Consider the following 12,086-nt stretch of genomic DNA (forward strand, 5'->3'; position numbering starts at 1 on the left):
AAGCGAATGCTACATACCTGTAGAAGGTATTCTCCGAGGACAGCAGGCTGATTGTTCTCACAAACCCGCCCGCCTCCCCTTTGGAGTTGTGTCTTCCCTTGAAGTGTATTGTCTTGCTACATACTGGACTGGCCGGCTCGAGCCGGTTTCGGGCGGGAAGACGGCCGCGCATGCGCGGTGCGTGCGAGGGCTAGCAAAGGACTTTGCTAGTGAAGTTTCCGATTGGAGGGGCTGCCGTGGACGTCACCCATCAGTGAGAACAATCAGCCTGCTGTCCTCGGAGAATACCTTCTACAGGTATGTAGCATTCGCTGTCTCAGCAGAGGTAGAAGGACAGCCTGTGCAGTCTTCACTGGTCTGGTGAGGTAGTTTTCCTCATAGGAAGTAGAAAATTGGGTGGTTTGTTCCATTTTGGTTCATTCTGTGTCTCCCTGTACGTGGATAAAAAAAAAAAAAAAAAAAGTGTGCTTCGGGGCCCTGGGTCCGGTGGGGCCCAGTGTTTCCCCTGGGGTGTTACACCTGTGTTGCGGGTCCCTCCCCCTAAGCTGCTCTCCATCTCTGTATAAGTGGCAGCTGTGTGCCTCGGCTGCTTTCTCTGGACTGGAGCCTTGAATGCCTCACAATTGTCAGCTGCCAGCAGTGTTCTGGCCCTTTAAGAGCCTTTTATTATTTAGTGCGGAACTGAAGAGGAATTCAGTTTCCCTGCACTAGACGGGAGAGCAGTACGAAGTTGCTTGACAGGGTCAGGAATTAATTAGCGCAAAGGCGGACTGTGTGTGTGTTTGATTATGACCGGCAAGCTACTTCGTTGTCGCGCCTGTTCGCGGCGGGGGTTAGAGACGGCGGGCGGTCAGTGTCGCCTCTGTGGCGAGCCTAAACAGTCAATTTCGGCTCCCCCCGTGTTGGCCGCGGAACTTCCGACGGGATCGCCGGTTTTGGTGTCAGCGGGATCGCAGGCAGGCGCGATGTCGGCGGTTGCAGTTTCGGCGGGAACGGCCGCCATTTTGAATCCGCCGCGATCAGCAGATGCGCTGAGTGTGGGGCCAGCTTCCTCCGGTTTAGGCCAGAAAGTTCCCTCGGAGGGCTCAGGATGTGTCGGTTTTCCTCCAGATTTTGTATGGTCTCTGTTCCAGGCCTGGAAGGCCGGGCCTCCTCAGGTGGAGGAGGGGCATGGCTCTATATTAACGAAAAGACCAAGATTGGAATGGTCAGAAGAAGGGGACTGTTTGTCTCAGCTGGGTTCGGAAGAACCAATAGGGATTGAGGAGGAGGTAGAGGGGTTTGAAGACTCTCTTAACCTGATTGAGGCCTTACCTGGGGAGGACCCCTCGGTGGTCAGAATCTTCCATAGGGATGAGCTTGCGGAGCTCATAGACCAAGTCACGGTGACACTTAAGTTTGAGCCTGAGGTGCCCGTGGGTGAATCGGGGCAGGACCCTTTGGTAAAGGGTATTCACAGTAAGGCGCGGTCCTTTCCTATGAACAAGGACCTCCGGGAGATGATTTCCCAGGAGTGGAAGTCACCGGATGCTCCATGCAAGGTCTATAAGGCAATGGCGCGGCTCTATCCTCTTCCTCAGCAGGACAAAGATTCCTTGAAGGCCCCTACGGTGGATGCAGTGGTTACAGCTGTGACTAGAGCGACGGCTATCCCGGTAGACGGCAGAGCCGCTCTCCGCGACCCCCAGGATAGGAGGATTGACGCCTTCCTTAAGCGTACTTTTGATTTGTCGGCGCTCGCGCTCCAGGCCTCGGTATGTGGGGGCCTGGTGGCCCGAGCATGTTTTCGCTGGGCCGAGAAACTCCTTGATGAGTCAGTAGAGGTTGGGGCCTCCGGCGTTCAGGAATTAGCCAAGCTCGAGATGGGTTCGTCTTTCTTGTCGGATGCCCTTTATGATTTATTGAGGGCGTCCGCCAAGAACATGGCTATGATAGTTGGAGCGCGTAGGGCCCTATGGCTGAGAGGTTGGGTCGCGGATGCAGCTTCTAAAGCGAAGTTGTGTTCTCTGCCATTTAAGGGAACCATGCTCTTTGGAGAGGATTTGGACAATTTGGTGAAAGGCCTTAGTGATGCTAAGATTCCTCGCCTGCCGGATTTACGTCCCAGGTCGGGCACCAGAGGGGTGTCTTCTCGTGGTCGTTTTGCTGAGGCCCGCCGGTATAGGCCGGGACGGACTAGTGGGGCTTTTAGAGGACGTTTTTTTCAGCGCACCCAGTCCTTTCGAGGGAATCGTCGCGGAGGGCGTGACTTTGCCGCGAGAGGACAGGTGTCCGGACGGAATGTGCAATGGTGTGCGGACCCAGGCTCTGGTGCGAGTAGGAGCTCGGCTGAGTCAGTTTTATCAGAGCTGGGTCCAAATCACGTCCGATCGGTGGGTTCTCGAGGTGATTCGAGATGGTTATGCGCTGGAATTCGAAGAGTCGCCTCCCGAGAGGTTTCTGGAGTCCCCATGTCATTCAAGAATCAAGAAAGCAGCAGTTCGAGACACGTTGCGTCGCCTTCTGGCCCTGGGAGCAGTGGTTCCTGTTCCTCCAACGCAGAGATGCTTAGGGTGCTATTCGATCTATTTTGTAGTACCAAAGGAGGAGGATGCCTGGCGTCCGGTGTTGGATCTCAAGGGAGTCAATTCAGCGCTCAAGGTTCCCTCTTTTCGCATGGAGACGTTGCGGTCCGTTATTGTCGCGGTGCGGCAGGGAGAGTTTCTGACGTCGCTGGATTTGACGGAAGCTTATCTTCACATTCCCATTCGGACGGCGCATCAGCGTTTTCTACGCTTTGCGGTCTTAGGAAAGCATTTTCAATTTTGTGCTCTTCCCTTCGGACTAGCAACAGCTCCCCGCACCTTTTCCAAGGTGATGGTAGTAGTGGCGGCGGCTTTGCGGAGACGGAGTTTTGGTGCACCCGTATCTGGACGATTGGTTGATTCGGGCCAAGTCTCAGGCGGAGAGCGAAGTGGCTACAGCGCGGGTGGTAGCCTTGCTGGAATCGCTTGGTTGGGTAGTGAACCACAGCAAGAGCCATCTCGTCCCGACCCAATCCCTCGAGTATCTAGGGGTGCGCTTCGAGACGCTCAACGGTCGGGTGGTGTTGCCGACTCTTCGGATCCGCAGGTTACAGGATCAGATTCGTCACTTCCTGGCGGGAGACAGACCGACAGCGCGTGCTTACCTTCAGGTTTTGGGCATGATGGCAGCGACTATAGAGGTGGTGCCCTGGGCCAGAGCGCACATGCGGCAGTTGCAGTCGGCACTTCTCAGTCGGTGGTCTCAATCGCAGGGGTTGGAGATGCGTTTGCCTCTGACTGCTCATCCGCGTCTCAGCCTCCGTTGGTGGCTAGACGCTCGAAACCTAGTGAAGGGAATGCCATTGGAAGCTCCAGAATGGGTAATTCTCACCACGGATGCCAGCCTGTCCGGTTGGGGGGCTCATTGTCTCGGTCAGGTGGCGCAGGGACGGTGGTCTCAGGAGGAAGCCCAGTGGTCCTTCAACCGGTTGGAGACACGGGCCATTCGTTTGGCTCTTCAGTATTTGCAGACGCTACTGCAGGGCAGGGCTGTCAGAGTTCTCTGCGACAATGCCACGGCTGTAGCTTACGTCAATCGGCAAGGGGGCACAAAGAGTCGAGCGGTCGCAGAGGAAGCAGAGCTGTTGTGCCAGTGGGCAGAACTTCATCTTCAGACCTTGTCGGCAGCTCATGTGGCCGGGGTGGACAACGTAGACGCCGATTATCTCAGCAGGCATACTCTAGACCCCGGGGAATGGGCGCTTCATCGCTCGGTTTTCAATCGCATTGTGTCAGTGTGGGGGATGCCTGTGATGGATCTCATGGCAACGGCGGGCAATGCGCAAGTGCGGCGGTTCTTCAGTCGCAGAAGAGACCCGCGGTCGGAAGGGATCGACGCCCTGCTGCTACCGTGGCCTCAGGAGTTGCTGTACGTGTTCCCTCCGTGGCCGTTAGTGGGGAGAGTAGTTCAACGCATCGAACGTCACCCGGGGCGGGTGATTATGATAGCTCCAAATTGGCCGCGTCGCCCGTGGTACGGAGACCTAGTCCGTCTGGCGGTGGCGGATCCCCTGCCATTGACAGAGACAGTGTTGTTGTGTCAAGGTCCCATCAGTCTCCCAGATCCGGCTCAGTTCTCGCTTATGGCTTGGCTCTTGAAAGGAGCAAGTTGAGGAAGAAGGGTTTTTCTTCCAGAGTTGTTGCTACGATGTTGAGTTCCCGGAGGCAGTCCACTTCACTGGCGTACGTTCGAGTCTGGAGGCTTTTTGAGCACTGGGGCCTGGCTCGGAATTTGAGGGCTATACATGCTTCGGTCGTGGATGTGTTAGAATTTTTGCAGGATGGTCTGGACAAGGGGCTGGCCTTGTCTACTTTGAAGGTTCAGGTGGCAGCATTGTCCTGTTTTCGTGGCAAGGTTCAAGGTAAGTCGTTGGCTTCGTCTTCGGATGTGATTCGATTTTTGAAGGGAGTGAAATTGCTTCGGCCTCCGCAACGCCGGCTCGTTCCTCCGTGGGATTTGAATCTGGTTTTGGAAGCGTTAATTCGACCTCCGTTTGAGCCTTTGGCTTCGGCTACGGACAAGGATCTAGCCTTAAAGACGGTGTTTTTGGTAGCCATTTCATCAGCGCGCAGAGTTTCGGAGCTCCAGGCGTTGTCTTGTAGAACGCCCTTCTTGTCTTTTTCCAAGGAAAGGGTTTCCCTGCGTCCGGTGCCCTCCTTTTTGCCCAAGGTAGTCTCCGACTTTCATGTGAATCAGGTCATTTCTCTGCCAGTATTAGGGAATCTAGCTGGAGACTCGGAGCAGCGTCGTCTGGCGAAGTTGGACGTGAAGCGAGTGTTGCGGTGTTATCTATCTAGAACTCGAGGGTTCAGAACTTCTGATCGGCTGTTCGTTCTTTTTGGCGGTTCTAAAAAGGGAGCAGCTGCGTCCAAGGCAACGATAGCTCGGTGGTTGAAGGAGGCGATTGCGTCTGCTTACGTTTTGAAGGGTCGTGCGGTACTTAAGGGTTTTTCGGCTCATTCCACCAGGGGAGTAGCAGCCTCTTGGGCGGAAAGTAGTATGCTTCCTCCTCTAGAGATTTGTCGGGCGGCAGTCTGGTCCTCTCTGCATTCGTTCGTTAAACATTATCGGATTGATGTTCATGCTAAAGAGGAGGCAGGTTTTGGGGCTGCTGTGTTGACCTCTGGCCTAAGGGGGTCCCACCCGTAGAGATTTACTGCTTTGGTACGTCCCACGCGTCTTGACCGGTCTGGAGGGTCGCTGAGGAAGGTGAAATTAGATTTTACCTGCTAATTTTCTTTCCTCTAGACCCTCCAGACCGGTCAAGAGCCCGCCCGGTGGTTTTCTGTAGGCCAGGAGGTAGACTTTAGTAATTGGATATCTCTTGGCAGCTGATGATTGTAGTTTACATAATTCAGACTCTTAGGTTTTCAGATGATTGTTACTATGAGTCTGAGTCAGGTGTGGTTGGATGGCCCACCTATGGAAGCACTAACAGAATTCAGTGAGTAAAACAGTTAAAAAGAACATACAGTGGTTCTTCCATTTGGCATTGTCCACGTACAGGGTTGATAGTTTTGTTTAGTGTTTTAGTTTCTCTGCTTTGTTAAGGTTATACTGGCTAGTGGGTGTACTGCACAGGTTATATATACAGTATCAAAAGCTCAGTGTTTTCTCAGTCTCCCTCTGCTGGTAGGAGTGCATAACCCACGCGTCTTGACCGGTCTGGAGGGTCTAGAGGAAAGAAAATTAGCAGGTAAGATCTAATTTCACCTTTTGGGGCATGTTTCACCCTTTTCGGCGCAGAAGGGACCAAATGAAGGTACAGGGGGGTCTGATTCCCTCCAGATTTTGTGTGGACACTTTATCAGGCCTGGAAATCATGGCCTCCCCAGGTGGAACCCTTGGCAGAAGGGGGTAGTCCCAATTTTCCTAAAAGACCCCATAGAGTGGTCGGAGGATATGGATTCTTATTCTCATGTGGGATCTGACGGACCTCTCTGATTTTGGGGAGACTGTTTTTGAGGGCTCTCAGGAGCCAGATTGTTTAATTCCCGGTGAGGATCCCTCCGTGGTCTGCATTTTTCATAGGGACGAACTCGCGGCGCTTATAGACCAGGTGACGTCCACTCTTAAGTTTGAGCAGGCACTCCCGCAGGAGAGGTTAGACAGGTGGATCCTTTGGTTAAGGGAATTAGCATAAAGCGCAGTCTTTTCCCATGAATAAAGATGAGATTTCTCAGGAGTGGATTTCACCTGATTCGCCGGGTAATGGCGAGGAGGATAGGGAGTCTCAAGGTCCCACAGTGGATGCAGTAGTTAAGGCGGTTACTAAAGCTACAGCTATTCCTGTAGACAGCAGTGCTGCACTCCATGATCCCCAGGATAGGAAAGTGGAATCCTTTCTCAAATGTAGTTTTCCAGAAGAGGGTAAGCATGAGAAATTAACTGAGCACTAGTCAGGAAGCAGCAGGGCCTGATTAGTTTGCACCTGTGCAAGTAGGATTATTGTGAACTTATTCAGGATATCCCAAATCTGTTGGTATTGGTGGTTTTGACAGTTACACAGAAAACAAAGCTTTGTTTTAATAGAGCAATGCTGTCTTACTAGATTGAGAAGATGTAGGGACACTGTCTTCCCACTACAGTATTGAAATTTTGGAAATAGACCTAGCAAAAGCCAGCAGGTCAACTTTGATATACTCAAAACATAGCATTCCTATGTGATTACATTAATATGCCGCTTGATATGCCACTGTCTAAGGATGTATAATACTGACAGTACCAGAATCTTTCAGGTGCTTTTGTACAAGAATACTCAAACTGCCTTTAGGCCCGTATAAAACGTTATAGTAGCCTGTACTTTAGCTATTCAACCTAGCTCAGACTACTTAACCTCCGCTTTCTCTGTAGGCTTATACCATGTCCATGTTCTCTTCTAGCTGCATTGCTACGCACCTTCAGCTTCTTGGGCTTTGAGATTGTGAGACCTGGGCATCCCCTTGTCCCCAAGAGACCTGATGCTTGCTTCATGGCCTACACACTTGAGAGAGACTCTCTAGAAGACTAGATCACATGGTTCGCATCTTTTAGAGCTTTTTTGTCTGTAAAGATGAAATTTGAGAAAATTGTCAACATCTATTACATTTATTTGTATGGCAAGTATAAATTGTTTGACTAGATATGGGGCTGAATGGGAAGAGGGATGTTGAAAATTTGATATATCATCTTTCCTGACTGTCTGCATGTTGTGATTTGTTGAAATAAATGCTAACTCCAAGTTTAATGTTTGATACCTGAAGTGTGTTGATTTTTAATTCTAAATAAAAATTTATATTTTTATTTTGCTGTTTTAAGATATTTACAGTAAAGATGCACACAAGTGTTAGCATGGTCTGACTACATTCATGTTTCACATTCTATTAATAGGCTAAAACTGTTCTCTGAAGAACATTCTAGTCTTCCCTATATGAGCTACAGATTAAAAGCCACCTTGAAGTGAATCCTATATAATTTGCACCTCCATCTGGATGCCTGGGTTTGTATCACGGTTCCCATTGGTCCGCCCTGGGGATGACATCACAGGGCAGACAAATGGGAAGTGAGAAGGGAACCCAGCAGCAACCACCAGAGGTGAGTAAACGATCCCCCTACCTCCCACTCCCATCCATCCAAGTTCCGCACCTCCCTCCCTCTCGGGCCACAGCAGGATAGGTGCAGGTGCCCCAGGCCATTGTAGTGCCAGCTGTTTAAAACATTTTACCTCCTCCGCTGGCAATAGAAGTCCAGCATGCACAGATGCTGCTTCTGGTCCCGCCCTTCTGCAAACAAGGAAATGAGGGCGGGACCAGAGGAACAGCTGAATTACCTCCTGCTCCGCCGGCAACAGTGAAGTTCAGCATGCACGGATGTTGCTTCAGACTGCCTTTGCTTTCATATCTGTTCCTCTGGTCCCGCCCTTCCGCAAACAGGGGCACAGCTGAAATGAGGGCGAAGGCAGTCTGAAGCGGTGTCCATGCGTGCTGGACTTCACTGCCGGCAGAGCAGGAGGTAAAATTTTAAACAGCCGGCACTTACGAAGGGGAGGGGGCGGGGCAGCAACACATGTCCTGCTTGCACTCAAGAGGCCACAGTGAGGGAGGGGGGCCGGTCCTGGAACTCCTGGAAGGGGAGGGGGGATTTAGTGGTATCTTTTTCATTTAGAAAGTTTCGAGTCCCTCAGGTTTTCTTTTTGACAGGGCAGTTATTTAAAACAAAACACACACCCCCTGAAAGTTTCCCTTCATTTGTGGAACTTTCTTTTTGTTACCAGAACTATTTTGATTGGCAGTACAGCTATTCTTTTTCATTACCTTTACAAAGGAGCTTATTGCCATTGACTCCCATGTTTCTGTGAACTTTTACATCTGGGTTTTTTTTTTTTTGTCCTGGTCTCTGGTAACCATGGAACCTGTGTTGTCATACAGGATTTTCTCCAAGTGCAATGTACAGTGCTTCTGAGAATTTTTTTCCCTTCTGGAAAGTGATTGGCTTCAACCTGAAGGTTATAGGTTCAAGGCTGGTTTGTACATATTAGAGCAAAGTTACACAGCTATTTCAAATTGGGCATATTGGTATTACTGTATTACTTGACAAGCAGTTCATTGCATGGCTGGAACGGCTAACATGCTACAGTGCTAAAGGTTAGCTGTGTTGGTTTTTCACAGTAGCTGTGCTCTCTGCTATTCCACACTGGCCTAATCAGCTCCAGCCACCACTTTACAGTATACAGCTATTGCTGCCATTGGTCTTTAAATGCTTCTATTTCACTTTTCATCTCTTATATTGGACAGCTAGTGATTTGTTACACAGCTATTTCAATATAGAAAAATAGCTTAATGATTAAAGCAACCAGGTGAAAGTGAGCAGATAGCCAGAGGTTGCTGGTTTAATTTCTAGTGCAGCTTGCCATCAATGGTGCAAGCAGCCATTATCTGCTACACCATCTGGCTGTTAGCCACAATTGGCTCCACTAATCAGCCTGGTCTTTGACACTCAGTAAGAAGGTAGCTCTGACCTAGGCATTGAACAGCTGATGTGACTTCTAAGTCACATTTAGCAAGCTGCCTTTTAGAGTTTTGTTTGGAGAAGAGCTAGAGATGTTAAAGACCTAAGGGACTCAGTCTCAGATTGGCAGAGGACTAGCCTAAAGATTCTTTTAAATACTCTGTCTTGGGTTTCATGAGGCAAAGTGCTATAGACCAGGCGAATCTTTCAGGGTTCCCACTTCAACAAAGATCAGCTATCTTTCATGCTGACAGAACTCTGCTTCAAGCTCCAGGTCTACCAATGCCTTCTGCATCTCCCAATAACAGGGTCTCGGTCTCTCCTTGGCTTTCATAATAGCCAAGTTCCATGAGGAGTGGACCAAGATTACTTCAGACCAATGTGCCTTGGAAAAAAGGAGGGCTATCATGCAAATGCTGCTTCATTTAGACACAGTAGAAACTTCCCCAGGTGTGATTGAGGAATGGGAATTTATTCCATTTACTTTGTAGTTCAAAGGAGGGGATTCCTTCCACGTGGGTTTTCAACTTCAAAGGAGGCAACAGTGTGTTAAAAGGTTCAGCATGTACAATACAAAGTTAGGGGAGGGGATTGGGGGGGGGGGGGGGGGGGGGGGATCAATATAAGATGAAAAATGTTTCAGCTGTTTTATATATGGATGTCATTTCTATGCCAAAAAAAAGGTTCAGCATATTACAATGCTGAACTTTAGTCTGTAATAGTTTCAGGCCAGCAGGGAAAGTTTCTATTCTCCGAGTACAAGTAGGCTGCTTGTTCTCACTGATGGGTGACGTCCACGGCAGCTCCTCCAATCGCAACTTCACTAGCAAAGGCCTTTGCTAGTCCTCGCGCGCCGATGCGCACCGCGCATGCGCGGCTGTCTTCCCGCCTTAACCGGCTCGTGTTCGTCAGTCTTTTGTCCGCGCTCGGGACGGTCGTCTTTTGCCGCCATTTCGCGCCCCTCAAGTTGACCCTCGCGCGTCTTCACGATTTCGCCAAAAAAAAAAAAGACTTCCTTAGCGTCCCTCCAGACCGGACCAGGATTGGACTGTTGGGTTGTGCCCGCCTACCAGCAGGTGGAGACTGAGAAACTCTGACTCTAGAGAGCCAATAGGAGCCCTGGCCATGTGACCTTAGCCTCAGTATTTTCTCAGTCTCTCAGCAGGTAGGAAGTGAGCCCATTAGTCTCTCTCTTTTTCTTTTTCTCTATAAGATATTACAGATATATTTATAATACTTCTTCTGTGCCTGGAATCATAGTTAGAGGCTTGACAGGGTTTCTTTTCTTTCTTTGACAGCCTCTGGGGTGTTAAACTCGGGTGTCTCGAGTCCACCCCCCCTTCCTCCCCATCTCCCTGGCTTAGCAGGGAAGGGCCGGCCCTTTCTCTGGAAAGGTGTACCGTCTTTGGGAGAGGCAGCCACTTTTAATAGGCAGCTGTTTTTAAAGAAATCAAGTAAAAAAATTAAAAATTAATTCAATTGAAAGGATTTTAAAGGAAGTAGTTTTTGCTTTCCCCAGGCTTATAACGAGCAGGTAGCTCTTCTGTCTTATTCTGTTTGAAGAGTCTTTATTTTCTTGTCTGGCGGAGCTATTTAAAAAAAGAAAAAAAAGTGATGTCAGCGTCTGTGACTTTAATCGGCGGTTTTTTGTTGTCTTCATTATTTTTCCTCTGCTATCCGGCGTTGTTAACGGCGGTAGTTGTAAAAAAAAAAAAAAAAAAAAAGAGGCGCGAACTGTTAAGTGCGTGTTCGCTCTTGGACGGGTCTGTATAGCTTGGGAGCTGTATTGACGGTTCCTGTTCGGGCCAGAGGCTAAACCATGTTTTGTGCGGCATCGGAGGCTCTGTTTTTTGGCGGCACGGATTTCCTGCTTCTTCGTCGGTCCGGTCAGTGGTTTTCTCCCCGAACTTTATTCTTCTCATTTTGGCGTGCTTGGCCGCCATTGTTTTGCCTGCAGCTGCAATTTCCCTTGACGCGGCAGCGTTTTTCTGCTTTTACTGTGTTTGGCTGTTTGTGCAATGGAAAGGAGGTATTGTTTCTCCGGTAGTTGGGGCAATTGGTAGTATATTTTCCCCGCAATTAATTTTTACATGTATTTTTCAAGCTATTAAAAAAAAAAAAACAAAACGAAATGCTACGATGTGAATGGTGCTCATTTTGTTTTTCCCTTTGTTTTTTCTCCGTCGGGGGCTTTTTGGTTGCTAGCAATGTTGTGAATTAAAGTGCAGCTCAGTTGGCGATTTCTTTGTTCTTGGCAAGACTCCGATTCAAAGTGCAGCTCAGTCTGGAATTCTGTTTTTGACAATGGGGCGAGTTAAATTGTATCTCAGCTCCAAAATAACCATTTTCCTATTCCTTTCCCTTGTGTGTGATGTTTGGAGGAAAGGTCTTCGCTATTGTCTAGCGCAGTTTTTATGGGGGTCCAGTGTACGTCACTCTGTGTCTTTCTCATTTCCTGGTGAATAGGACTACATTGTCTAGTCAATTGATTAGTACTTTACAAATCTGGCCATAATATCTTAGTTCCTTTCAAGCATTTCCCTTCATGGCTATGATGTTATACAGTGTTTTTAAGAACTTACATTTCTATGGCATAGGCTATCTGTTTCAGGTGCCATGTGGATAGAACTACATTGCCAGATAGTCTATTGTTTGGTACTTTACAATGCTGGGCATAAGATCTTAATTCCTTTCAGGAAATTTTCCTCCGTGGCTATGTTCTTATACAGTGTTTTAAGATCTTAACAAACGTTCTCTAGAGCGTAGGCTATATGGTTCAGATGCCATGTGCAATGAAATACATTGTCTGATACTCAATTGTTGCGTACTTTGCAATTCTGGACATAAGGTCTTACTTCCTTTCAGCAATTTTCTTTCATGGCTATGCGTTCTCTTTGGCATAGCAGATGACAGCTGCATAGGCTACATGGTTCAGATGGTTCTCATATTCTAGGAGACTCAGTCCTGTCTACCGAGCACCCAGTTTTCTCAGCTGCTTTAGAAGGCATGTTTTATTCACGTCTTCTCTACTTTCC

At 48.9% G+C, this 12,086-nt stretch overlaps 1 protein-coding gene across 1 annotated transcript in view; it reads left to right on the forward strand.

Annotated features, from left to right (window-relative positions):
* OAZ1 (ornithine decarboxylase antizyme 1) overlaps positions 1-7,300 on the forward strand; it is a 35,155-nt gene extending 27,855 nt beyond the window's left edge. Inside the window, 1 exon segment of the mRNA XM_030217318.1 lies at positions 6,948-7,300. Coding sequence (XP_030073178.1) covers positions 6,948-7,075 — 128 coding nt within the window. The 3' untranslated portion in view covers positions 7,076-7,300.
* The last annotated feature ends 4,786 nt before the right edge of the window (positions 7,301-12,086 follow it).

Source organism: Microcaecilia unicolor, chromosome 11 (assembly GCF_901765095.1).
Source record: "Microcaecilia unicolor chromosome 11, aMicUni1.1, whole genome shotgun sequence".
Taxonomy (NCBI): domain Eukaryota; kingdom Metazoa; phylum Chordata; class Amphibia; order Gymnophiona; family Siphonopidae; genus Microcaecilia; species Microcaecilia unicolor.